This window comes from Lates calcarifer, linkage group LG1 (assembly GCF_001640805.2).
Source record: "Lates calcarifer isolate ASB-BC8 linkage group LG1, TLL_Latcal_v3, whole genome shotgun sequence".
In the NCBI taxonomy this organism is placed as follows: Eukaryota; Metazoa; Chordata; class Actinopteri; family Centropomidae; genus Lates; species Lates calcarifer.
Window position 1 is genome coordinate 14,272,151 of NC_066833.1, and position 26,714 is coordinate 14,298,864.

The 26,714-nt window shown below is 38.5% G+C and overlaps 1 protein-coding gene across 2 annotated transcripts; it reads right to left on the reverse strand.

Moving 5' to 3' along the window:
* Positions 1–1,005: 1,005 nt before the first annotated feature.
* ikzf2 (IKAROS family zinc finger 2) lies at positions 1,006–26,453 on the reverse strand. 2 transcript variants are annotated; one of them, XM_018671954.2, is made up of 9 exons: positions 26,020–26,453; positions 24,578–24,660; positions 22,995–23,041; positions 16,097–16,198; positions 12,910–13,101; positions 11,604–11,771; positions 7,679–7,816; positions 6,886–7,017; positions 1,006–5,878 (listed from the first exon to the last, which is right to left on the reverse strand). In XM_018671954.2, exons 3-9 carry the CDS (start codon positions 23,020–23,022, stop codon positions 5,079–5,081), a joined length of 1,560 nt encoding a protein of 519 aa, XP_018527470.1. In that variant the 5' UTR covers positions 23,023–23,041; positions 24,578–24,660; positions 26,020–26,453; the 3' UTR covers positions 1,006–5,078. The 2 variants fall into 2 exon arrangements, with proteins under 2 accessions (XP_018527470.1, XP_018527471.1); XM_018671955.2 differs by lacking the exon at positions 26,020–26,453 and adding an exon at positions 25,403–25,682.
* Between the last annotated feature and the right edge of the window lie 261 nt (positions 26,454–26,714).

A 26,714-nucleotide genomic window follows, 5' to 3' on the forward strand; every position in this document is an offset into this window, starting at 1 on the left:
AATCAACTGACAAGCAGGTAAATAGAGGAATCTGAAGATGAAAAGATACAGTTTGGGGTCTGTTCAGGCTTTACACTTCTCAGTTTTGCTACCGCCCTCAGGCAGCTTTGATTTTGTGTGTGTTTGCTGTGTGATTATGTGTGTGAGTGTGTGTGCAATACACAGATTAAAGAAGTAAGGAGGTGAGGAAGACTGCTCTGACATTTAGAGGCTTCAGCAAGCTCTAGCGCCCACCTGTTCATAGACAAAGACTAGAGAGGAACAAACACCATCATTACAGTGCAAACTATGGCAAGCCACTAAAGCTGTACAGTATGGTGTAGTAAGTCTGTCTGCAAAACTCAGTCACTAGAAATTTAAATTTGGCACAGAACAATGTTTTTTACATCCTGCATCCCCAGATTTGCATGCCATTTTACAAGCACTGAAGCTGCCAATTACTGACATTATTTAATTATTTATTCAGGTAATTTATTACACTGGCAGTGAAACCTCAGTGCTTCATAATCATCATAATCTTCATAATTGTCTAACACCAGGAAATTGATCTATTAAGGATAATTCACCTGAAATAGAATTCATATATGTCAGTTTTCTTTTTCTAATTTTGTACATTTAGTGAAGGGAGGAAGACTATGCTCCCTGGGCAGTAAAATTAAGTATTACTCCAGGACATAGTAACCTGTGGTGCTAAGACCACACTGTCTATTGAATTCTAATAAAACCTCAGGCAAGTGCTCAGACTCCAAAGGGTCACTGATTTGTCAAATGTCACCTGATGATCTCTTCATCCCCAAACTGATCCTTGATTTATAATTTATTGTGTTTACTATGTTCAAAGTTGCAGTTCTAACAAGAGGACTTCAAATCTAAACAGTAGCAGGGTAGTTGTACGCAGTGGTCAAGTCACTTCTCCAGACATATTTAACCTTTTTTTTCCCCCCAGTTTAATTACTTTTTTCCTGATATGCTCTTGCAAGTTGTTCACAAGATTCAAGCACTGTATTCTTTTCTCACAAGAAAATATTTTAATTGCAAGTAAGATACAGTTTGCCTGTCTTGAAGAAAACTATATAACAATGTCTCACTTCCTGTTTCAAAATTCACAAAACAGGAAAGGCAGTAAAACAATTTCTTTAATAGAGAGAAACCCATGCCTCAAAAATATACATTGTATTCTTCACAGCAGTGTGTCTTCATGTATTGTGACTGACGTTGAAAAAAACAGGGCTGAACAATCCTCCAACTTCCTTCACCACATTCAGTACTGGACTGATTTAAGTCAAGAGAAAGAATTTCAATTAATGTGCATCTTTTTTGATAAATAAATCACATATTTTAGGACATAAAAATACACAATCTATGCAAATACCTGAGAGCCCTCACATCAGAAAGTTGGTTTCAACATCAGAGATGGTCAATCAGCACACATTTTTGGATTATGTCAATATTCAGTGCCAAAATATTCACCATTCATATATTAATTCTTAAAAAATACAATGCACCTGAACCCTGTCTTTTACATTTTTGTAAACATTTTTCAACTTAAAAAATGCACAAAGTTCACAAAACTATTTGCGTTAACATTTCAGCAGAAAAATAGACATTTAGCACACTCACTTTCAAAATTTACAAAACATCCCATCAATCTGAAACAATACCACTGATTCTGATTTTCAAGTAATTCACTCACAAGGGAGGGCTGACAGACCTTTTTTTTACTTGCTTTTTGTTCATATGGCTGCTTCAGTTAAAGAATGTGTATACAACTAAGGATGTCATTACTATGAGAGAAAAAAAATTGTACTGGGGATATATATATATGTGTGTGTGTATGTGTGTGTGTGTGTGTGTGTGTGTGTGTGTGTGTGTGTGTGTGTGTGTGTCCCAATTCAACTTATTCCCTCTGAAAGGGAATCACGAAATCAGGGTACCATTAACTAATGTTTTACAATAGGACAGTTAAAAGGATGTGTTGTTTTAGAAGAACCCCTGTCTAAACAGATAAGGCTTTCAGATAATAAATATATACAGGAATAATATAGTAGAGGAATGTATAGTCAATATCACAGCTGCAAGGTGTAAACAATTTCCAGTGCCAATACTTTACAGACAGTACATTTTATGCCAGCTGGGCACCAGTTGCGCAATAGAGAAGCAACATGTAAACAGAGAAAAAGCTGCCTTTTGATCACAAGTAGATACTGAACATAGAAGAATAGCTCACTGAGTTTAACCTTGGAGAATAATCAACTGTTCATGATGTTAGAGAACTGACCAGTGTGAGAATAATAATGCCAATGAACATGTTCAGACAGCATAACAAAACCTACATACATGGAGTCTTAATTTCCAATGTGCTACTCCAAGATTGTTCTTTTAAAACAAAAGACTAACCCATGTTCTGTCAGTGATGGTTCTCCACTCTACCTACACTTTAATGTAACAACAAACAAACAATGCTGCCTATAGGCAGGGCATGGACATAAAGTGCATGGCCAACTGTATAAAGCACAGTCATATCTGAGTCCTTTCACAGGCAGAGACAGTAACTATAGAAGAGCTGCAATTGAATCAAAATCCACAATCCTTCAACATACTGTAGATGAAGGACAAAGGATTTGGAGGTGAGAATCCCCTTCTCACCATTTACATTTTGCATACATGGGCTTTTAATTTTAGAGGAGGTTTACAGAGGTGAGTCGGAATGCTACGGTTTTGGGAAGTGCCTTCAGAGTAGTACTATGTGGTAACCACACTTCTTTCACTTTTCCTCTTGCTCATGCTGTCTTGTTCTTGATTCCTTCTGCAAAATGTCATATACGAATGTGGCAACATTATGCCAATGCAAAGAGCAAGATTCAAACAGCGAGGAAAAGTCATTAGTGTGTGTGTGCTTGTGTGTGAGATGGTGTTTGTGAGGATCAAATGAGATCAGCTGAAAAACCAAGAAACCAACACATTGAGAATTCCCTCAATTCCCATAATGAAATAAATTTTAGGCATTCAGCTTCAATTCAAGCTCTGCTAGGCAAAATTTTAAGGTTCCGTGGACAAAGCATCTGTCCACGTGATGATTCCCTGTATTTGTCATAGCAGACAAATAGGATGAAAGATGGCATTGAAACCAGACATATAAGCATGTATTTACTGTGCTAAAAAACTTTACCAATAATGTAGATCCCACCTGACCCAATCCCAAGCCCTGGAAAAAAAAGCACACGCCTTACACTATATATACACACAGGCCTAAAGCATAAAGTGAGGTACATCAGTGGTATCCATTCCCATAAATGATCATAATCAAGCCAACTTCTAGGTTTAGAAGGCATCAAAAGGAAAACAGTTACTTCACCACCCTCTGCCATTTTAGGCAGAGTCAGTATGGAAGTCTGACGGTTTTTAACAAACAGTGATACTCTAAGTTTAGGAATTTAACTGTGTGCTAACACTGCAAGCAATGCAAAATGTTAGTTATCAGGATCTAATCATTTACATTAGGAGTAGAAGAGAAAATATGGCCATGGCTAAACTTTTTAAGGTTATGGGGTTAACAAGAACCATTAGTGGAAACTAAGTGTTTCTGTATTCTCTGTTGTTCTCTGTCTGTTGTTTTCAAGCTGGTGCGATTTTGCCTCATCAATAGTTCTATCTTGTTCTTCTATTCAGTTCTATGCAAACTGAATAGAAGCTGAATAGAAGCTACTATGGAGAGAAGTAAGTCTTGATACAAGCACCAAATATGTTCTCATGAGGTATCAAAAAAGATTTACAAATGTTTGAAAATTTGAAATGTATATTTTATACATTTATTACATCTATTAATGCCAAATTCATTATACTTGCAACTTAACCTACAACATTTGCATACATATGTCAAAATAGTTTGCATTATTTATTTATTTTTTACAAATATTCAAACCTGCACGTTAGCATCAATGCAGACTACTGCATCGACTGAATGTTACAAAGTGGTTTTTAAGAGGTAGTTATCTAGTATCAGCTAGCTATCTAGCCTTTCTAGATGTAAAGTAAAACTTCATAAATTATGTGTGTGTATATATATATATATATATATATATATACACATTATGATTACCGTAACTTATTTACAAATTGTGATATATTCATCTGTAAAACTAGTTTTTGATTGTGTTTACCACACATTCATTTGCTACTTGTATCGACACTTCTCTTCATAGATTACATCCAAAGCCTCTAGGTTCTCTAAACTTAAATCTACAGTATCAAGGTCCCAAAAATGTGTATGTTGTTGTATTTGTTATTGTGGGAGTCTTTAGTAATTTTATGATAAGTCTATGGTTCACTGACAGTGTCCAAGGGACACCAAATTGCTTGCACTAGAGCACACAGCACCAGATATTCGTACCATTACACTGTTGTTGAACATTGTGAATTACTGGCTGTGGCAATGCCTGAGACAAAAAAATAATAACAATAAAAAATTAAAGCACGGATCATGCCAATTCAATACCATGACTCTTCTCTATCTTTAACCTAAATAATCTTGACATTTTTGAATTCCTATTCCAGGACATACTGCTAATCACTGAATGGTAATAATAATAATAATAATTATACCTCTCGTATTATACCTATTTTGTTGGTTTTAGTTATCACATTCTACTTGGTTGAACTTACACTTTCATTTTATCCACCACACTGAGTCCACAAGGTGGTGAAGAGACAAGGATAAAAGGAGACCAAAGGAGGACCAAATAAAACTAAAAAGAAAAAGTCATCAAAGTCATCTGACAGCTGCTCTGTTATGTAATTCATGAACATTTTGGGAGAAAAAAAAAAAACTTACCTTCCTTCCTCTATATTTAATTATTAATTAAATATGTAGAAAATGTTTCTTTGGCCCATACCTTCATATGATTGTAAAACTGTTCTGATTCACAATAAGTAGCTTAAAAAGAAGTCTTTGATTGTGCTACACTTGTCTACAGTGCCATTCAACTGTGCAGTCAGAGGTCTGGGGATAAGAATGGATATCAGGCTATTGCTCCTTTCCCTTCTTTGTCTTCCTCTTAATTTCTACCCATCCCATCCGCTTACTGGAAAGTGTGTTCACCACGGACTATGTGAGAAGAGAACTCATAGCGGTCTTTGCTGCGGTGACCACAGATGTTGCACTCCAGTGGATCTCTGTACCCGTGGCAACCCATGTGGATGGTGTACATGACATGGTCCAGGAAGAGTACCCGACAGTGCTCGCACTGGAAGGCACGCAATTCCTGACCCTCTCGTCCAAACACCCGCACCCCTTCCTGGCTCAGAGGCCTCTCTGTGGCCCCTCGCATCAGCCCAGGCCCCATCCCTGCACCACTTCTTGGTGATGCTGTTGTCACCCGATCACCTGAATAGACCACTGCTGGACTTGCTCGAGACCTGAGGCTGGGAGGGGGATTGCTCCCCAGGTAGCCCTGCCTCTCCTGAGGGCTGCTGCGAGCTGAGTCAGCAGAGTCAACTCCACTGTTGTTGGGAGATTCTTCTTGGCCTGATTGGGGTGGCTTGCCCTGCCTGGTTAAAGCAGTGGGGCCATTTGAGGTGGGTTGGCTAGGGAAGTCATGGGGCTGAGGCGGATGTGGTGGCAGTGTGTCACAGTTTCCTAGACGCTCTGTTCTTTGGCCCAGTGGCAAGACATGGTGGAAGAGGGGGTTCACCATGGGCACTACCTCAGCCATAGAGAGAGGTGGACCTTGGTGGAGCATGGGGCGAAGTGTATCTGATCCCATGTATGTGATGGCATTGCTGATAGCCTGGTCCATCATGTGGGCTGGCATCAGTTCAGGCTGCTTAAGGCCCATTTCATAGCCTATATCAGGGTAGCTGTATCGAACCATCTTTTCACCTGGATGAAATAGAATAGAACTATGACTGCGGGGAATTAAGTTGTTATACAAGATAAGGCCAAGTTCAAGTTGTAAGCCACAAAACATAAATATAGATGCAAAAGGAAAAAAAAAAACATAAAAGGATGGAAAAACTCTTGCTTTTAGCTACAAATGAGAGGGGCAAATGATATGCACAAAGCATGAGCATGGCTTGACTTCACAAATTTCCTTTCTAGCCTGACAAATTCATATCATGCTGATATTTCTGTGCTTGTTTTTCATATTTTGCACTTGATGTTCTCTGTGTACGAGTCTAATGGGGTGGAAAGCCCCATCCATCTACTACTGCACTGTTAACCCCTCCAGAACAGGGATGCGGTGAGCTGTTTTCTCTCGATAAGAGCAATGGCAAAGTTACAGGTGTACCTAACCACAGAGTGAAAAACATTTCCTTGCCTCTCAGTCATCCGCTTGCTCTAGCTTGCTCAATCTCTTTTTCTAATAGTGTGGCAAATAAAACCAAATTCAGAAAAAAAAATCTGTGCTCGTAAGTAGTGCACGGTTACTGTGTGATATTATATAATGCTGTATGATGCAACAATGACAAGGAAGGGAAAAACTATCTCAAACTAAGTGCAAAAATAAAGAATTAAGTAAGCTAATAGCATATTTCCATTCTATTAGCATAAAAGTAAAATCAGTAGCAAGCTGCATTACATGAGAATTAAACTAATGCATTCTAAGACTCCTGCAAAGAAGTTAAGTCTACATTATTCAGTCGATAGTACATTTATTTCGCAGTGACAACAGAAATCCACTGAAATGCTGCATCATAAAGGGACTTGACAATATAATTGTGACTTCAAAAAATTTCAACCAATAGCTAAACTTCATACTCATAAGAAGCAAATGGTGGGACTGAAATGTCATAAAATTAAATAATACTAACATCAAGCTGTTCCTCATATCCCCATATTAAAGTAGATAAAACTATTTACTGCCTACCTATATTTGAAATACCCACCCACAAATTTCTGAGGCGTGGTGCTCTTCCTTTTGCCAACATTGCTATGCAGTCTTTCAATAACAGGGGGCCGGTCAAAGGTAGCCATGTTGTTGTTCTCTGGCATGGACCTTGGCTCTTTTGGAACCTCACCTTGAAAAGTTAAGAGGAGAAGGGGAAAAGAAAGGTCAGGAACACATTTGGGTGGTAAGATTAGTAACATGAAGAGATCACTTTTTGGGGAATGAGACAATGAAAAGGAAATCAGAATTTAGCTTGTAAGACCATTTCACTTTTGAATAGCCTGTAATTCATCCATAATCTCAGTTTACCCATAAATCCTCCCACAGGAAATGTTGTTTATGTCAAAGAATGAATGACTTAATCAATGCACTATTTAGACAGTTTGGTAATTATACACAAATTAGAAAACAAACTTTATGAGCCCATTAAAAAACAGAGTAAATAATAACCACAAATTCTCTGTATTAATGTAGTAACGTATATTGTTAAAGTGCTTCATATCATCTTTTTTCCTTTCACTCCTCTTTTAAGTAGATTTCAACACACATTAATACATGATTGATTTAATTCAAATTAATGAATTCACATTAATAATATGAATTAATAATTAATGATGAATAAATAATTAATGACGAATAATACAATTAATTAACAATTAATGTCTTAATGTATTATTTTTCTCCTATGATATCCAATTTTTTGGATGCAATTTGCTGTACTATACTACTGTAACCATTACACATTAGGCTGCCCTCATGTTCATGGTTTCAGATTTAGTAAAACGTTTTACCTGCGTAAGGGCCAGTGTTGGCTGTCGGATCCAAGCCAATACCTTGCAGGTAACTGTGGCAGCGCTCTTTATGTTCCTCTAGGGACGTTCGCTGTTTGTAACTGCGCCCACAGTAGTTACACTTGTGTGGTTTGCCAACTAAAAGTGAAGATAATTGAGGGAAAGCATATTATTTTCATTCATCACATCCAGTGCATAGTAGTAAATACCGTGAACACTCAGTAAATTACAAACAAAGCAGAAGCGAGCCTTTGAGATCATGGATGTTCCACTACTAGTGTGAGGATTCCACATAACTGTTGCCACACTGTTGCCAGACAGAACGACAAGTTGTGGGCGACAGTAGAGATAGTTGCACCATGAAGTCTACAGTTCAAAAAAACTCTGAAACATAAAGCTAACTCCCACTGCTGCGGCACAGCATGAGTGAATAGTGGAGTTGATCATGCATCCCATGGTGGCGGTAGGAAAATAACTCCAATGTTAAACTGCTATGGAGGTGGAGTGTGATTCATTGTGCCATTTCTATTTTATTCAATTCCTTCCTACCTAGACTAATGGAAAGATGAAGACATATCCTTTACATCTATCTCAACCAAGCCATCAGCCCTTCTACTCAAGTCAATTTTTATCTATATAGCATTGATTCACAAAAGAAGTTATCTTGAGGCACTTTTCATATAGAGCAGGTCTAGTCTGTACTCTTATATTGTACTGTATGTACTCAATATTTGCAAAAGTGACCCAACAATTCCCATCATGAGCAAGCACTTGCAATAGACGCAAGGAAAAACCTCTTTTAAGAAGCAGAAACCTTGAGCAGAACCAGACTCAGACCCAGGTCTGACACCATCAGGTTGGGTGGCCATCTGCCTTCTATCCTTCCATCCAACTTGTGTCATCACTTAATGGATCAGTGCATCAGAAGATCAGTGAAACAATAAATGCATTAACAAAAGAGGAAAAAAGAAGGTTACTAAAAAACAAATACCCCAAAAAATTGTTCAAAATTCTATCTTGGTTTATGTGTAATTGTCAAGTGACTGGTCTTAACGATATTTCACTTGACCTGCCTGACTACTGACTACTATGTGTGAAATATATTATTATCCACCAGGAAAGCACTTTGTTAGGAACTGATCAGTTTTAGAAATACAGAACAGCAGACATAGGCTAACAGTTGTCAAGAACAGGCCACAAGTGTTACCACCTTTGTACACTGGATTTACACAAACCATTTCCATATTGAGGTAGAAGATGAAATAAAAAAATGTGTAGGAAAAAAAAAAACACTGCAACATACTGCATTAAAGTGAATCCTACGCAGGCAGACACTGCTGATGAAATAGGTCTGTGCCCTGTGTCTGTGGTAAAATATACTCAAAACTAATGCAATGACTCATAAAGGGACTGGAGTGAGTGAACTGGAGGCCACACAAGCACATCAATGTGACCCAGACACCGTCATTAACAGTGCGATGTAGTAAGACATTCACTAGCATAAATGGTGACAGCTATTACTAGAAAAAGACATGCTGATGATCCAGTGCTCATGACACTGTGAGAACAGAGAAACCAAACTCGTTTCAGTCTGAGGCATGAAGACTGTAACACACATACACACCAGTGCATACACACACACAGACACACACACACACTCATTATGAGGTAGGTGATAGTTTACACGTGAACATAAGTGCTCTTTCTCTCAGAAGGGATGTTGAGCGTTTTTTTTTTAATGTTCCACAAGAAAACAAGTTACTCAGAACTGAATATTCCTTTAGCTGTACATAATACATTTTTCTATGCTGGACTATGTCTTGATGATTTGTGCGGGTTAAATAAAACCCACCTGTTACAGAATGACATGGCCCATTGTGGCCAATCTTACATCAGCAGGCACTATTTTTTTGAGTGAGTGATGTGGGATGATTATAGATTTTCTGCTGTATCTGTCATTCAGTACTCTTGTGGTCTATGAATGACACTGTATCGGCAGAACTCGAAACTAGGGTTCTTTATCATTTTTTCTGAGTATGAACAGATTAAAAAAAGTGGTGGATAATCACAAAGGGTTTCAATATTATTAAAGTGTGGGTACGTGCACCTGCAAGGTCATTGCAGTAATATTCATTCTAGGTAGTGAAAGCGTAACTTCTAAATGAAACGTCATCATGGAAATAATTTGCTTAGCTGCTTTCCAGCCGTGAAACTTAAACAGCAGAGTAGGCACTATTCAGTTAAGTATCACTCCCTTTCTCTCAGCAGCTCACATCTACACACTCACGCACATACACAACATAGACTTACTTTTTCATATTTATATAACCACCCACACACAGCCTTGAGCAGATGTTGGATGGACCCATAGAATCCACCTTTCAGCTGCTATTCTTATTCATGCAAATGGTCCACACTGTGCACCCAGACTCACTTGACTGATTTTATTTGGCTAATAAACGGGAACTTGCTTGAATATAGATCTTCTGTCTTACAAAATGTAAAATCATTTGCCTCTAAAGCCATGATTTTCCTACATTGTCATTTCACAAATCAACTGTGCCTCAAAGAGAAATGCCATGTTCCAACACTTAACCTGGCCTTAGGGACTGTGGCCAAATGCAACACACTTTTGTTTTACTGTACTTAACTAGCTCTCACTCTTGTCTGACATTTTTCCTCACCTGACCTGCCTTTCTATGTTTTATTTCCCTCTTTTGGCCACACCTGTTCTTTCTGGCAGGGCACCAGGCCAAAGCTGCCAGGTTTGCAGCACCCAGAGACTAGTGACCAGTCAATCCCAGTACATAAAAGAGAGTCAGGACAAGATTAAATTCCTAATTTTTTCTCACTGAATGATCAGAGGAAGACAGGAGTAACTTACTACTCATAATTTTACAATGGGAAAATGGACATGGCTGGTGGTGGAAGACAGATGTGGAGACACAAATACAAAGAAATGTGTCTAAGAAGTATTTCAGTAACAACTTGCAAACAACTTACAAACAAACACAAGACATGAACCAAAAGACATGGGTGCACAATCAAAAACATACGTTACCTCTACATAAAAAGAGAACTATGTATGAGTAACCCCCATGGAGACATCACAGGTAGAAATGACAGTATTGTCTGACCTTAATTTCAAAGGCGCAACAGAGGGGAGAGCACATCCTCTCTGATAGGAAAGTGGGTTACAGTTGAGAGAGACAGCCAATACTCCCCATGTGTTTCTCAACAGATAGTTTCCTCCTTAGTGAGTCAAGCAACTAAGCAACAGCATGTCCTTGGTACCTAACCACAAAGCACTCACAGCGCTGTCTATAACACACACATAAAAAAAACACCACTGCATCTATCTAACAACAATACAAGACAGAGTTACCAACCAGTATATATGACTACTGCGTCTAACATAGTTCTGCTAGCTCATACATGAGAAGACACACAGTCACACAAAGCTTTACAAGAAAGAAAATCTGAAGGGAACATTTAAGTAGTGCTGACAAAGTTTGTAGAGATTTTTCTGAAAAATGGGAAACTGTCACAAAGGCTCTCATTATGTTGAACCAAACAAGAGCCTTTACATTCTTCCTGATGTACTCTACATTTATATGATCATGATTAGGCTTTCATTTGTCTTGAATTGAATTCCAAAGAAAAGAAAGTATTTTTCAAGGTTCCTACATCAACGCAAGAGGCAAGAAGTATACACAGCACTGGGAAAGAGTGTGGACATGTAACACAATAATAATGTTTGGGAAATATTGAAATATTTCTAAAAATAATTATAGTCAATCCCAGCATTGAAAGAATTACTGTTTTTTTCATACATCTAAAGGACTTCTGATTACTGAAGTCTCTTCTGGGTAACAGAAGTGGATGAGTAAAAAGGGAAGAGAAGGAGGGTGAGGAGGAGTCTTACCAGCATGAGTGCGCAAATGACCAGTGAGAGCATCGCGCCGCCGGCAGGCGTAGCTACAGAAGGGACATTTGAAGGGTTTTTCGCCTGTGTGCAGCTTGATGTGTCGCAGTAGGTTTCCCTTCTGGGTGAACGAGACACCACACTGGTTGCACTGGAACGGCCTATCACCTGATAGAGGCAGGCACAGGAAGTCAATACCACACTCATTGTGGAAGATGTTTCAGAAAGTATCGACAACCCTGCAAACAGTTTTTTTGTTTTGTTGTCTCTAATTGAACCCTTTTTTGGTTTTAGTAAATGCTGTAACAGCTTGCTTGAATGAACTATCACATCTATTAAATTGTCTTCACGTGACATATGAGTCCTTCAATTACTTCTAGTAGGCAATTCAAGAAAAAAAAAACAACTGTTCAAATCAAATTCTTATTATAATACTGGACCCTTTATCTGTAACTATAAAGTGAACTGCCCTGTGTTCAACTAAACTGAAAAAAATCCATGTTTCATTTAAATTGAATTAAACTGAAATTACACTAAATAAAATGAATTCAATCTCAATTTTACACAAGGTAAAACTAGACTGAACTACACTTGCATCTTCTCCCCATATTTGCTTCATTCTAAAGACATGCACATCAGGTGAAATGGCTATACAGCAGATATCTATGTAAAGACGGTATTTGAGAACTTACAGAAGTACATACACTGCTTATTAAAAAAAATGACTGTTCTTCATATACTTATGGATATTTGCCATTGCAAACACAGTATTTTCCATAGTAATGAATGGGAGTGAGCACACACTTATTTCTCTTGCACAGAATGTGTGGTGGATTTTACATTGTGGAATGATGTACTTCAGTGCACACTTCTGATTTTAAAGGCTGTTTTTTTGTACTTGTCTTCTGTTCTAATAGCAAATCTTTTGATCTATAGCCAAATGGAAAAGAGAAATGTGATCCTAGTGCTGTGACAACCAGAGCAGCCATGGCGTCAGTTGGAACAGGTTGCGGGGGATTCCAAGGATATTTTTCCCTGATAATAATTCCATGTCTGAGCTATTGTCTTTCAACTAGAAAGAAAACAAAAGAAAAAACAACAACAAAAAAAAAACAAAAAAAAAAACACCACACCCACTATCGAGGAAAACAAAATGAATTCTGACTCATTTTAAAAAAAAGGGGAAACATACACACTGCCCTGATTTTAATGGGTAGAAAAAAGACAATTCCTGTGTGGATTATTAATACTCCTCATAAGAATTACAATTATACTAGAAACCTTCAATAAAACTTTACACATTTACCATTTGGTTGTCGACTTCCTGCATCAGCTGTCACATTTGGCCCAGATAATCCATCCTGTACGTTGTTTGGGCTGCCACTCATGGATTCCTCCAATGCAACTCCCTCCTCTTGTGTTTGGCCTATTTCTTCAAGTGCTGGGCTTCTGTTGTCAGCTTCTTCCGCTGTTTCTTCCTCTTGCTTAATTGTCACTTCTGTAAAACAACAACAGCAATCCTGAGATGCACAGCTTACAGTGTCAAATGCATATGTTACAGGTTTTACAGGAGAGCCATAAAAGATCTTCTACATTCAATCTGCCTAGGGTTGATCCTGAGCTGCACGACTTGGTCAAGCATAAAGTAGATTATACTGAAATAGTCTGTGTTGATTTGCAATGGATGGAAATTAACTAGGTTTGGGGTAGAGTAGGAGCCAAAGTTGCCTCTGTAGAATTGTGCTAGACTGTAAAGGCCTGAGATTAACTGTGCTAGTCTCAGGATGTACTGGACTGACTGGAGGTAGAAATGGTTGATCTGCAATAGACATATGTTGACTTAAGTGGGTTAGCTGTGTGGAATATTTCATTAAATGAGCATCATAGTAACTTAGCAACTCAAGTCATAGACAACATTAGGATGGACAGACACAGTGACAAGAGAAACAGAGAGAGAAACAGGCTGGTCTGGTTCCTGACTGTCCCTGAGGAGAGAGGGAGTGTCAGAGGACCTGTAGCTTAGAACACCTGACTAGCAATGGGAGACTGGCTGGATGACAGGGGCAAAAGATTGTATAATTGTGTGTGTGTGTGTGTGTGTGTGTGTGTGTGTGTGTGTGTGTGTGTGTGTGTGTGTGAATGTGTGTGTGAATCTGTGTGTGAATGTGTGGGCGTGGGTGTGTGGGTGGTTGTGGCGGGAAACTAGTCACCACCTGGAGTCTCTAGTTATCAGTCAGCAATTACTAATACTTGTACACAAAAATAATAGCCCAGTAGATAGCATTGCTCATGTAATGTGCACAGCTACACCTAGTTTCACTCAGCTTCAGACTTGCCCCACTAATCACTTAGATTGTACATATTGTATACATTTCAGTCAACCAGAAAAAAGGTTTACCAAAGTTTCTTCACTAGTTAACATCACTTGATGTGTTAATTAACTCATGTACAAATCACATGAGATGTTTAGCACAGATGAGCGAGACTTGCATGTTTTTGTCTACCATAAGAATCAAATTTACCAGAATGTAGCTTGTCATCTTTATAGTTTTTGGGGTTGGCTTGCTTAGACTATGCAAGTCTGTGCAACAATATCAAAACAATTTGCATTATGGGATTATTATTACTTTAGCTGCTTTATCATAAAGCTGTCTGGGACAAACTTCTGATTTTGGGCCCTATAATAAAACTCGACTCAACTTGGTTGACTCAACTCCTATAATAAATTTGACTTTGATACTTTGTTCCCAATACAGCTGTGACAAAAGGTTTCTAAGAATCAGGATCGTTAGTCTTATCTTGGTGTTGTTAATGGGTTAAGAAGCATGTGAAAGGGACTTTAGACATAGTGCAGAAAAACATCTGGGAACTATCCAAGTAAAACTTACTGAACCTGATGATCTTGTTTCAGGATTTACAGGGGCAATAATCACAGTGTGAGCATATGGGTTGTTTTACTAAAACCACCATTCTGATTACATCCATCAACTGTCCCCTCAGGCTTTGTAGCTGCGTCCATTTAACTCTTCATAAAATAAGGTTAGAAATTCAGACATTTCCTTTTTCTTTCTTTACAGAGAGAAATCTTCACAAAGGAACTGCATTCTTTTAACTTACACTGTATGCTTCCAATGCCTCAGTTTGTGCACAACACTTATACCAACACCCATGTGTTCAACAGCTGTATCCTGGCAACACGGAGCAGACCTGAATGTCCTTGCTATTCAGCTCCTTGCATCTTTACATCTGTGTCTCCAGTATGGGAGAGTCAGAAGCAAAGAGTGGTCAAATGAGGAAATGCTTAAAAGGGTTGTTAGAACAAAAGCAGTATTTGCTTCATTTACACCTGTCCTCTGGATACAGTACAACAGAAAAAAAGAGTTAATCCATAGAGAGTCTGAGGTAAAGCTCACAATTGATTAAATAGTTGACAGGAAGTTACACATCTTCATGAGCAAGGCATTCTGTTATTTATTACCAACTGTCATTTAGTCTAAAGGGTGTAATTCTACCCCTTTACCTTTTATTACGAGACAGTATTCACAATACCAGAACAATTGTTTATGTTCTAGCTTGCACGTTTAAGAGTTTGGCACTGAAATTTGACTGCACTTCATGCTCATTTTCAACAGATGATGTGATGCAGCCCTTCTTTTGTAACAAAACCTCAAATGGCAAATCATGTTGAGCAACTTCCAGAATGACAACAGGTCTTATCTGTGAAGAGTATCTCCCTGTGAAAACCATCAGCCTGCCTGCCTCCCTGTATCTCTAAACTTGTGGGAAACGAGCTTCCTCTTTTCTCACTCATCTCCCTTTTCTCACTTAGTTTCCCCTTTCTTACTTTGCTGCTTCATGGTGACATAGCTAAAGCTATTCTGAGGCATCGGTCCACAACACTGGAAGAAGCCGAGCAACACTTTTGGCAGTATATTACAGCAAGAGCAATATAGTACAACATTTCTATATGAAGTGTAATAAGTTTTTTCTTTTTTTGTAAATCTCAAATGCTTAATTTGAGAATGAACTTCATTCCTTCACTCTGGAAATTAGACTGCTTTAGCATTTAGTCCCTCATTTACTTATTCACACACACATACACACTCACACAGTGATGGGGGAGTAAACTACCATGCAAGGCACTGATCTAACCATAGGAGCACCTGTTTTCTGATGTGCTCACATTCCCCATGTTAATTTCCTGATGCAACTAATGCAAACACAGCCTCTATCTAATGCATTTCACATTAATAGCCTTCCTTTGTTCAGGAGAAATACATTAACCATTCATTCCCGGGAAGGCTTTCATTGTGAAAGACTTGAGTTTCATTAAGAGTAGAAAGTAAAATAGAATAGAGAATAAGGAAAGTGCAGTGATCAGAATTAATTGAGTTAGGACAATATATTTGTTTAAAGGAAAACTGTGTAAGTGCATACTGCAGGTGTTCTTGGCAGATCCACACCAAATGTGTTTCTATTGATTGAGCACTCACCACTGGGGGAATTAGGACCCTGAGGAAGTGTCTGTCCATTAGGTGTTGACACATCCGCCAACATTCTCGAATTCTCCTTACCAGGAGAGCACTGGCCGTTACCTGGGAGACAAACAGAAACACAGCAATCTTTATTGTGATGTACAATACTGTAGTTGTACAGTAAATACAATACAGTGCTATTACATGAAAAAAGTCAAGCGCTGTTGTTTTTAATGTTTTTGGACTAGAGCTCATGAAAAGCAAAGATGAGGACAAAGAAAAACAGTAATGATGGTCAAGTGAGAGACAGTTGTTTCAGAAAATTGATTGATAGAGACTGCAATGATATATACCACACGTAACCTGAGAAATATTTCTGTTCTATTGACTTTTATGCAGATAAAAACAGTGAAAATGAATAAAAAAATTATCAAATTTCTAGCTAAGCTCATAGTTCACATGATGTACAGCAACCTTGTTTAAGGTCTATTTCAGATTAATTTCCCTCTCAGATCTCCCTCTGAGCCTAACCTGAGTGGTCTCCAGTGGTCTCTGTAGAGTCACACTACAGAATGCACAAGACAACTGACTAAAATGTCTTTATTCAACTATGGGATCCTAATGTCCAACGAATGTGGATCAGATTGCATTCTCTCAGCAGTCTGTACAGAACCCAGGCTATGGATAGCCCTGTGTCCACTCAGAGGGAGAGCAAATCAGTCCCTTATCCTCTTACACCCTGGCCCCATCAGAGTCACTAGAACAATACAGTGGCAACAGGCAAACACCCCTGCTGACCTAGGTGTCAGATCCCTTAGGAACCACAGTAAGCCATCATTCACCACGAACATAATTAAAGGTTTTCCTCAAGTATACTGACAGCTATGAAAAACTGAAAAGCATGCATTACAATGACTCCAGACTGCCTCTATGCTACATAAAACTGATGTAGCAATAGCTGTAGCTGAAGATGTTTAAGCAAAAAATCAAAGGGCCACGCTACATGCTACATCTGAAACCGCTACAAAGAAGGCCTTGTCACAATTTGTCAGTGCTGAATATGTCTGCAATGATACCTCATACATGAAAAGGAATCTGTTTCAGATCTCATCTTGTTGTGACAGTTCCTCTAAATTTGACAACCTCTTGTGTGGTATTGTTCCATTGTAGTGGCAGCCCCACTGAGTGGGGCGTACTGGGAGACACTGTCCATGACACAATCCCTGGGCCTAGGCTCAGGTTGCATAGGTCGGGGTTGGAGGAAATCTCAGGTGACCGACGCTGGCTATCCCTTGGCAATGCTGTCCTGGAGACAGGACTGGCCCAGATTTGTCATGAAGGATTTTCCATTACTGTAGCAGACGCTGACAGCTGCCTAGCAGCACCACAGCTAGACTGTCTCAGGCACAAACTAATAGTTTTGGGCTGCCTAGGTGCAAAATGCTAAAATAACAACCCACCAATAAAAATTGTAACACAGTGTTATGTATTTGGAGGAAGAAGTCACCTTTATATTATGTTCATCTCTTGCTAACGTTGGTCAAATGCACCCACACAGATAGCGCAGTATATGCATTTCCACACACAAACTTTTGATGTTACAAAAATTGACTTGTAAGTTACAAATATAGGGTTCTGAATAGGAATTGAAGTTTTGGATTGTGTTGGTGCCCCGCATTTGCTGAGTCAATCCTGTATGAACAGTAAGATCACGATATTATAAAACAGTCAAGACTTGCCAGGGGAAGGGTACTTTGAGTAACATACCAAATTGGGATAATTTAATGTGCTGGCAAATGGAAAGGAACAAATGTGTACACACGAAAGTTGTAGGTGTAATAAATGCTGACTTCATCACTGCTGCTAAATGAATGCATAGCTTCTAAGGTACAGTCATTATCTCAGGAATTTAAGAGTCCATTCAAATTCCAGTCTCCCAACTTATTCACAAAAGACTCTAGGCAACTAAAAGCAGTATCTAGGTTCAGGAACAATATGCTATGACAAGGATCTGAAAATAACTGAAATAAACCAAGGTCAAGCCCCATTTACCTGCTGGTAATTGTTTAAGTGAATAAGATACACAAAAAATGGCTCAACAGCACCTACTGTATGCAATGTTCCCCCTATTTTTTCATGTGTCTAAGCATACACACAAACTCCCTGAGAATTCCTTGGACCACTGTGAGCAACATCAGACGTGCACACTGTCGCACACTGTAATTTTATGCGCTACACAGTTTTGCTGTGCGCGGAGAAAGTGGGAGCAGTGCGTGATTGCGCAGGCGCGCAGCTTAGAGGGAACATTGACTGTATGTCTAGCTATGTGAGGAACTGAATAAGATTCTTTTCCTGGAGTGACAATGTACTCCTTTCTGACTTGCTGGATACACACTATATGGGAGCTGGTTTTTCCTGTCAAACCCTGAACCTTCCCTAAGACACGCAACATGATTCATAACACACAGATACGCGCGCACCCCTGACCCAGCAAACAAAAAAATGTATAGAGATAAACAAATGAGAGCATTCATTCACCTACTTCTAACAAGTATAATAATATTATTTTATCGGAAATACTGGAGATAAAGTTCAATTTGTGAATAAACGAATGCAGTTTTATGAATACACCTTATTTCACAAGTATTACAGAAGCACCTGCTGTTAATTGCTGAGCCAGAGTGAGGACTGGTGTGTTCCATTTGTGGTAATCTATATTTTTGTGTATATAGGGGTTGACCTAGAGAGGAGGGAAACCTAGCACAATCCATCTCTGCAGATAACTAACCTCCAGTTATCTGTAGGGTAGATCTCAAGAATTAAGTGAAAACATTAAATAATTCATGGTAAACTTCAGCTAGTGAATAACTAACTAACAATCTGTATTAATGATGCAGCATCCATGATGGGATGCATGATTTGATTAATGTTGCAATGCGTGTACTGCAGGGCTAAGTCGGAAGAGCAACAAAATCTTGTTCTTTAACTGACAAAAAATGGAACAATCTGATTTGTCCCTGGTTGATGAGGGGGCTATTTAATCACACTTGCTTTCACACACAGAGATCACCATCATTATTGCACATACACAACTATATTCTCTTCTCGCAACTCTATTGCACACTCTTATACTCACAATCATACACTCAAATTAACCTTTCAAGCATTTAATAATACTTACAGTATTAACAATGTTGTCTTAATATATGCAACTGTTGGCTTCACTGGCTGAAATAACAACTGTCACCTGCGCATTTTATGAACTGAAACTAATTAATGTTTATTACATGAGCTGGTCAAAGTAAAAATAAAATGGCTGTTGTCTTAGCCCTTTGCCTGCAGATGTACTATTCATGTTTGGTCAAACATGGTTTGAAAGAAACACCCTGCTTCATCATTTACTAGTGTATGTCGAAATGGAATCTGTTAAATAACAAAATGAGGACTGTATAAGGCAATATGATAGGACTTAAGAAGCATTTTACTGAACCCAGTGTTTCCCTCAGGAAACGTGATTAGTTTCATCTAGACACTGATGGATCTCATTGATGAACTGAAACTTTGCTCATCTGAAAGTATGATGGGTTGAAATGTCAAAAGGTTTATCAGTACTGTGACTGGTACAGGGGCAACTGATGCAGCTCATTATTTTTAATTTGCTTTATCTTTTCAGTCAGCTAACACTAGCTTCGTACATAACATGGGAAATGTTTGCACCTGTCTGAACTATAATGTCACCGCCATCAAATTAGAGCAAAAAACGGGACATCACACTAGAATAGATTATGTCTTTTTCCTGTTTAAAATAACAGAGTATTTCTCTCAGAAAAAAAAAAACAACAGTAGATTATATCAGGCTAGTGTCAGACAAGTACTTGGCTGCTAGCAACGTAGTGGCTGAGGGCTGGTGACCAATGACTCGATGATAACATGCTTAATTGGTTAAGCTTTAAAGCACATCAGATATATTAAAGGTTATCAACTTAATAGCTCTGAATCAGGACCTTCAGGATTTGAGGATGTTAAATATACATTTTTATAACAGTCTGTAAAACAAGTGTTAGCTCAAGTAACCTGAATATAGACCTGTCAAAAGTATTGATAAGGAATTATCAGTATACTATCTAAGCCTACCCTCTCTCACACAGTTTAAGAACAGTTTGTTAATGTTGGCAATGACCAAATGACAACTATGTACAGTACATAACTATATGTCATGACAGTTATTATTATGTTTTTTTTTTCTTTTAATGGTTTATTTTTTCTTTAATTATAGTATACTATGTAGTATGGTGGTATACTTTTATAATGTCGTATACTGTATGCAATGCAGCAATATTCTTGTCCTATTCTTGTACCTTTTCTCTTACTTTCTGAATCTCTATACTTACATTGTAAAAATTTGCAACCTGTTTCGCATAACTGTACTTAATTATGACAAAACTGAATTTAAATTTGGAACTAGGAAACAGCTGGGATCAATTTTTACAATTACTTTCATGCAGAAATAAGATAACTTCATAATTATCCTTTATAAAAGTTTAACACTCTGCTGGACAACAGTACAGGTACAAAAATGAGAAACAATTTTTCTTTAAAATGGAGAGCTGTGCATGAGTGTAATATCTAATTTCTCTGAGGGAGAAATGATGTAAGAAAGAAGCGCATGTGGATTACTATCATGATGTATCTATAAGACAATGAGCATGTGAGACAAAATGACAGTGCATTTGAAAGAGCAGGATAATCTGTGAGAGAATATGATATGTGATAATCAGAATGGTGGATGTGAAAGAGAAAAGTAGCGTGTTGTGTGTGAAAAAGTCAAATTGTGTGTGAGAGTATGATAACACAAATGAGAGAGAATGACTGACAAAGACATCTTGTGTGGTTACAATAATAATAATAATAGCGTGAGAAAAGTGTTTATATAAAAAGGTTAGCTGATTAGACAGGAAGGCAATTTAAGTTCTTGACTCTTGATTATTGAACAGCCTTCTCAAAGTCACAGCTTGTACCTGCTGCTATCAACATCTGGGCTACAAGGAGCATTCACATCCCACCACAGTGCATTTATGCCATGTCAGCGCAACGGCCAGCTTGTTGAGGTTTTTAAGAAATTTTACCTTGATTTCTTTTTTATGTGTATATTCAATGCTGAAAGCAACCACATACAATTGTATACAATGTCTGGCAGTATGTCTCATACTACTATTCTGAGTCACAGATAATGTTACCATCTCTTACATATAAGCAATAATAGTATCTATAGAAATATGAGAGTAGTAATCTCCCACGCAACTATACTAATTCAAATATTTTCCACTTTGTTTGTGGAACATATAATTCCATATATATAAATTTTAACCTTACCTTACTTTTTGTCCTGTAACAACTGCACAGATGTTAGCTGTAAGATAGCCAGTAATGTACACACCGAACGTGCATGTGTGTATGTGTGTGCACACGTAATGTGGCTGTGTGTGTGTGTGGCAGGTCAGCCTCAGCCCCCCTGACTGGTCTCAAAGCTTACCATTTTCAACTATGTTAATATCAGCCAGATCCATCTCCTACTTTTTTTTCTCGATAAGTTCATAAAATGGTCTCATAAACAGTATTACCAGATTTGAATGACAGCAGGTAGCAAAATCTGAGTCATTTGGAGAGAAGCTTTCACACTATTTACCATACATTGTGTATATGTTCGTGGAGCCTTAGATAAGCATGAATTTTCTTGCTCAAAAATTTGTGCCTCCTGGTGTGAATCTGAACCCACACGTCTTTACACTGACTCTTTATAAGTACATGTGCTACCTCTAACGTGTGCCTCACATTCAGTTTAAAGTGTTTATATATATATATATATATATATATATATATATATTCTTTGACACACACCACAGATTAAATTTTTCTGTTACATATACTATCATGAGTACAATTTGAATAGCTTATTTGTGTATGAAAGAAAGACTACTACTGTAGGATACTGTGACTGTGATTTGTATAAAAGTGTATTTGTGTGTGTTCTGCGATGGTGAGTAGAAGAATATGTTTGCAGAGGAAAGAGTATGAGTTAGTGTGTGTACAAGATTACTGATGATGTGTGTCACAACAGGTACAATGTTTGACCTATATTTTCTCAGCAGGCAGGTATAGTCACAGTGCCCTGCTAACATACTGAACATATAGTAAAATACACAGAGGAATTTGGATGAAAATGGTTGCATTCCACAAAGGTGCGTGCTTTCCGTAGTTTCAACTTGTTCCAAAAATATCATTTCAGAAGCGACCCACAGACGGACAAGGAAAGGAAGAACTTCCATTTCTTCTTCCGCCACCACCCCTACCCCGCCTGCCAAGTGTTCCTACAAGCACAAACCCCCAATGGAGACCTAAAAGTCCCCACTGATGTCATCAACAACATGCTACCTGTTTTCAAATATGCATACCAAAGCAAAATACGAGGGGGGCAGGGAAGTTATTCAAGAGACCTGCCCAAAGGAAACCCGAAAAGGGCAATGGAGTACCACAAAGTGCGCATCCAGTATCTGCTGCGTTCAACAGGATGTTTCTAATGCATCGTTTTCTCTACCTTTAAGGGGTGAACAGGAAAAAGGCTGTACTAAGGGAAAATCCCTTGAAATGTTTATAGTGTTGTGATTGCAAAAAATTTTTTTGCATCGACATTATGTCAAAAAGGTGGAAATGATGTCAAAGTCAAAATAAGTTAATAAAGTAAAAGCCACAATAACATAATAGCACACAGACACAATCATTATGGTCATCATCGTCAATAGTACAACAAAGACACACGTTCTGATGTACTGTATAAACTCTGTCCTTGGACACAAAGTGTGGGTCAGTGATTTTCAGTGTGCATTGACTGGAGTGTGTAAGCAATATGAGGACTTACTAGCACAGTAGCCATCGGGAGCCTCCATTTCAAGTGCTTTGGGAGTGCTGTAGGAAACAAAAATAAATATCACTGTGACTTTGACCAATGCTAAGGCGTTTTGCACATAATATTCCTTGTCTTTATTCTTGATTTAATTAACTGGATGTGTGTATTTTAAAAGCTGTGCAGCCTGCACTATATGTCACATTCCAAGTATTCAATAGTGATGTGCAACTTCAGGATTAACCTTGATTAAGTATTTGCACAAACACCGTGGACCTGAAAACTATTCATTTAAAATCACAATAATACCCACATTTACAGCTGCTAAGCAGATTTAGATGCATGAATTCCAGTGTATGGAGGTCCATTACAATGGAGGGGCACCGATCTGTGCAGTTTCCTTATTAGAGAAGTAGTCTTGTATATTTAGCATGCCACGCTCTGAACTATTTTAAATGTGTGAACAGCCATGTTTTAGTTTCATGTTCTCTACAGAAAATACACCCTTGTCTGAGTGGACGTTAGATCATAGCTGGGTCTCTCTCTCAATTTTCTGCATTTGATTAATTTACACAGTTGTGGCTTATATACTATATATGAGATTCACCTTTGATTGACGCAGAGGTGATGCGATTGATTATTTCAGCCATATTTCAGCTATTCAAAACAGGCAATAGAAATTGTATATTACTGTACAGGCTCCCTACAGTGACAGAGCAATAGCTGTGCTGCTTCAAAAATGTAAAGGGGGAAATTAAAGCAGTAAAATTCACTAAGTTAAATTTAGACTATTTCTGTACAAAGTTGATGTTAGACTGACAGAGCAATCACCACAGCAATTAACATTAAATTGAAATGTCACATGAGGCAGTCTACTATGTAAAGATACACTTTCACGTACACCTCCTGTGTAAACTTAATATTTTTTTCTCAACATTGATGGGCATATTAATAATGTATAGTGTCTAAAGCCATCCTTTTCAGTTGTTAGTAAGTCAGAAATTACTTATATGTTCTAAGTCTTATTTTTATGAATAGATAACTAAAGTTGGGGTCTATCTTTATCTGTCAACTCATTGCTATTGTGGAGGAGAAGATTTGTTAAAGTTGAGAAATGTAAAGTAAGTGTATTACGGCTGATAGATTAAGTAACACACTGAATCTGAACGACTTGTGAGTTTTTTTTATGTTTTGTTAAATACTGAGCCTGCATCATACACCAAATTTGACGTGTGTCACAGCACAAATGCTGGCTTCCTTGAAGAACATTTGGCTTAACCCTTTCAAGAAAAAAACATGCATAATAACCCACATCCTTATTTGGTTTCTTTTGCTTTAACTATTTTCTAATAATAGTCAACTGTGTAACAAATATCATGGTAATATAGTTTCCTGTAGTTCTTAAATGAAGCTCCATCAGTATATAGAGGAAACTTTTGGCCACTTGACATTTACAGCAAATTGGTCAAGCATGTGTTTTAGGTTCTGGTTATTACTATGATAAACCTCTCAGCAGCTAAAATTCATAGTGAAACATGAAAGCAAAACGAGAGAGTAACATGCAATACATGGACAAAAAGGTAGATTCACATAATTACCTTCAAGTGTCTCCCCTGTGCAAAATTAGTTGGTGATTTCAGCCAAGGACGGAGGGAGGGGGTGATAAGATGTCTCCACCTCCCTTTAAAGAAACAAAAAAGTCAAAAAGAGCTATGTCGTCTAGTGATCTCGCACTATGAAAGGAAAAAAAAAAACTTTTTAAGATCTGCAAGTTTCAACAACAGTCCAATGAAAGTAACATAAAAACCATCTGAAAATTTATCTGATCAAGTTCAGTAAAGCACAGAAAAGTTGAGGAGGAGCGCATCTGTAGTGTCCTGTAGGTGACTGTTGCTGCGTCAAAGCCTCCTCTGCGCGCTTCCCGTCGAGTTTCCCACTTTAAAATCGATGTCGACTCCGTCCCACCGAGCTGTGCACTCACTTAATTCAAACTTGCGACATTACACCAGAAGCCACACGACTACCACTAGCTAAGCCGTTCACACTGAAGTCTTACAGCAGGAATACCGCGGGGGAAGACTCAACAAGTTGGTAAGGGAAAGAAAGAGAGGGATGGATCAAACTGGATCCACCGGTTCCTAAGGAATTAGCCATAGTGGCAGGGAGCAGCCAAGCTATTTTCAACAACACCAAGGGACTGGAAATCCGTGGGCAGGCAGAGTTGAAAAGCTGTTGTGGAGATGTGACTCAAGGTCCTGTACCGGCGTAACCTCATTCGTTGTAAATGCTGTTGCTGCGGGGAATGGGGGTTAACGTGATGTAGTGGTAAATTAAACGGTGGGTACCTTCCACTACCTTCAAAAGACTAACAACCAACGCTTGACAAAAGCAATGAACTGTCCCATCAGAAATTTACTACTTACCCCCCTCTCTCTTTTCTCAATTGACAGGCCTGACACCTTTGACACCACTTCCTAGAATGTCTACACAGTGACTTTAGGTAGCCGAGTTCATATTTATGTTCGCGGCAAAAAAGGTGGGAGAACTCTACATTGCAGCTGTACCAGACAAATTAAGCAGTGAGACCTGGCTGCGTTTACCTAGTAGGAAACATAGTATCTCCTGAAATAACCATCTGCCGCAAAAAAAAAAAAAAAAAAAAAAAAAAAAAAAAAAAACGGTGAAGCGACTTTTGTTGTTATTGTGACAACGCGCCATATTTGTCATGTTAAGTGATTAAGTGATTTTTGTTGCTGCTTGCGTTCCCTGCATGGCTTGGAGCTGTCTGACAGCTGCAATTCAACAGGTTATCCGATCACCGCAGTCTACAGCAGAGCCCGTCTGGCTTTCCATTCATCAGACAGACGCTCCTTGTCTGCCTTTGCTGCAGACATGCGCCTCTAGCAGGTCTGTAGCGTCGGTAGCCTATTGATTGTCGAATGATACTGAATAGCCATATTAAAGCAGCAACAGAATGGCTAGTTAATACAGGAAACCGATGCATGCACTTATGTTTCTTTCGCTCTCTTTTATTATTTACCTTAAACACGTAGGAGTTTATATATCCCCATGAACTTGCACACTGCTCCACACTGAATGTCTCGGCTTGGTGAAGACTTCATTCTAGCCCGACATGCGCCATGCAGCGCGGACTGAAAGGTAGTTTGGTTCCGCAGCAGCAACAAAAGCAACAGTTGTTAAATCCACCGCTGACTTCCTCCTCCATCTCCTCCCGAGCGGCGCACAGCAGCAGACAACCCGCCCGAGTTGCTATTCTGGGAAGTTCGTCTGACACAGAGAAACGGATCACTGAGTGTGGACCCAGTCTACCTCTCTGCTCGGCAATCGATTAGGTTACAAGGGGCCTCTTATTTCTGAGGCTGCAGCCAGGTTACATGTGGCGACAGAACATGAGTGGCACATTCTTCAAGTCTTTAGGGATGACAGTGTACTCAAGGACAAACAGTATAAAGTGTTGTTTTTTTAAACATACCCTGCAGCTATATGCATATTTTACGTTTATCACTGAATTACTATTCGCAATTTATAAAATATTTTAATTATAATTGTTGTATTGTCAAGAATGCGCACTAACCATTACCGATGACAATATTTGAGGATTTTAAAAAAGATGATAACAGTATCTCTGCTGATATTTTTCACATGGACTCTGGTTCATGTGTTCATGCTCTATGGTGAAAAGTCTGTGTAATGGAGGCACTGCTCCTAAACTAT

Coding starts and splice junctions, on each gene's coding strand:
- ikzf2 (XM_018671954.2), bottom strand. CDS start 23,022: ATGGAGGCTCCCGATGGCTACTGTGCTA. Junction 13,102..16,096: donor GGGTCCTAATTCCCCCAGTG/GTGAGTGCTCAA, acceptor GTTGTTTTACAG/AAGTGACAATTAAGCAAGAG. Junction 7,018..7,678: donor CAACACTGGCCCTTACGCAG/GTAAAACGTTTT, acceptor TAACTTTTCAAG/GTGAGGTTCCAAAAGAGCCA.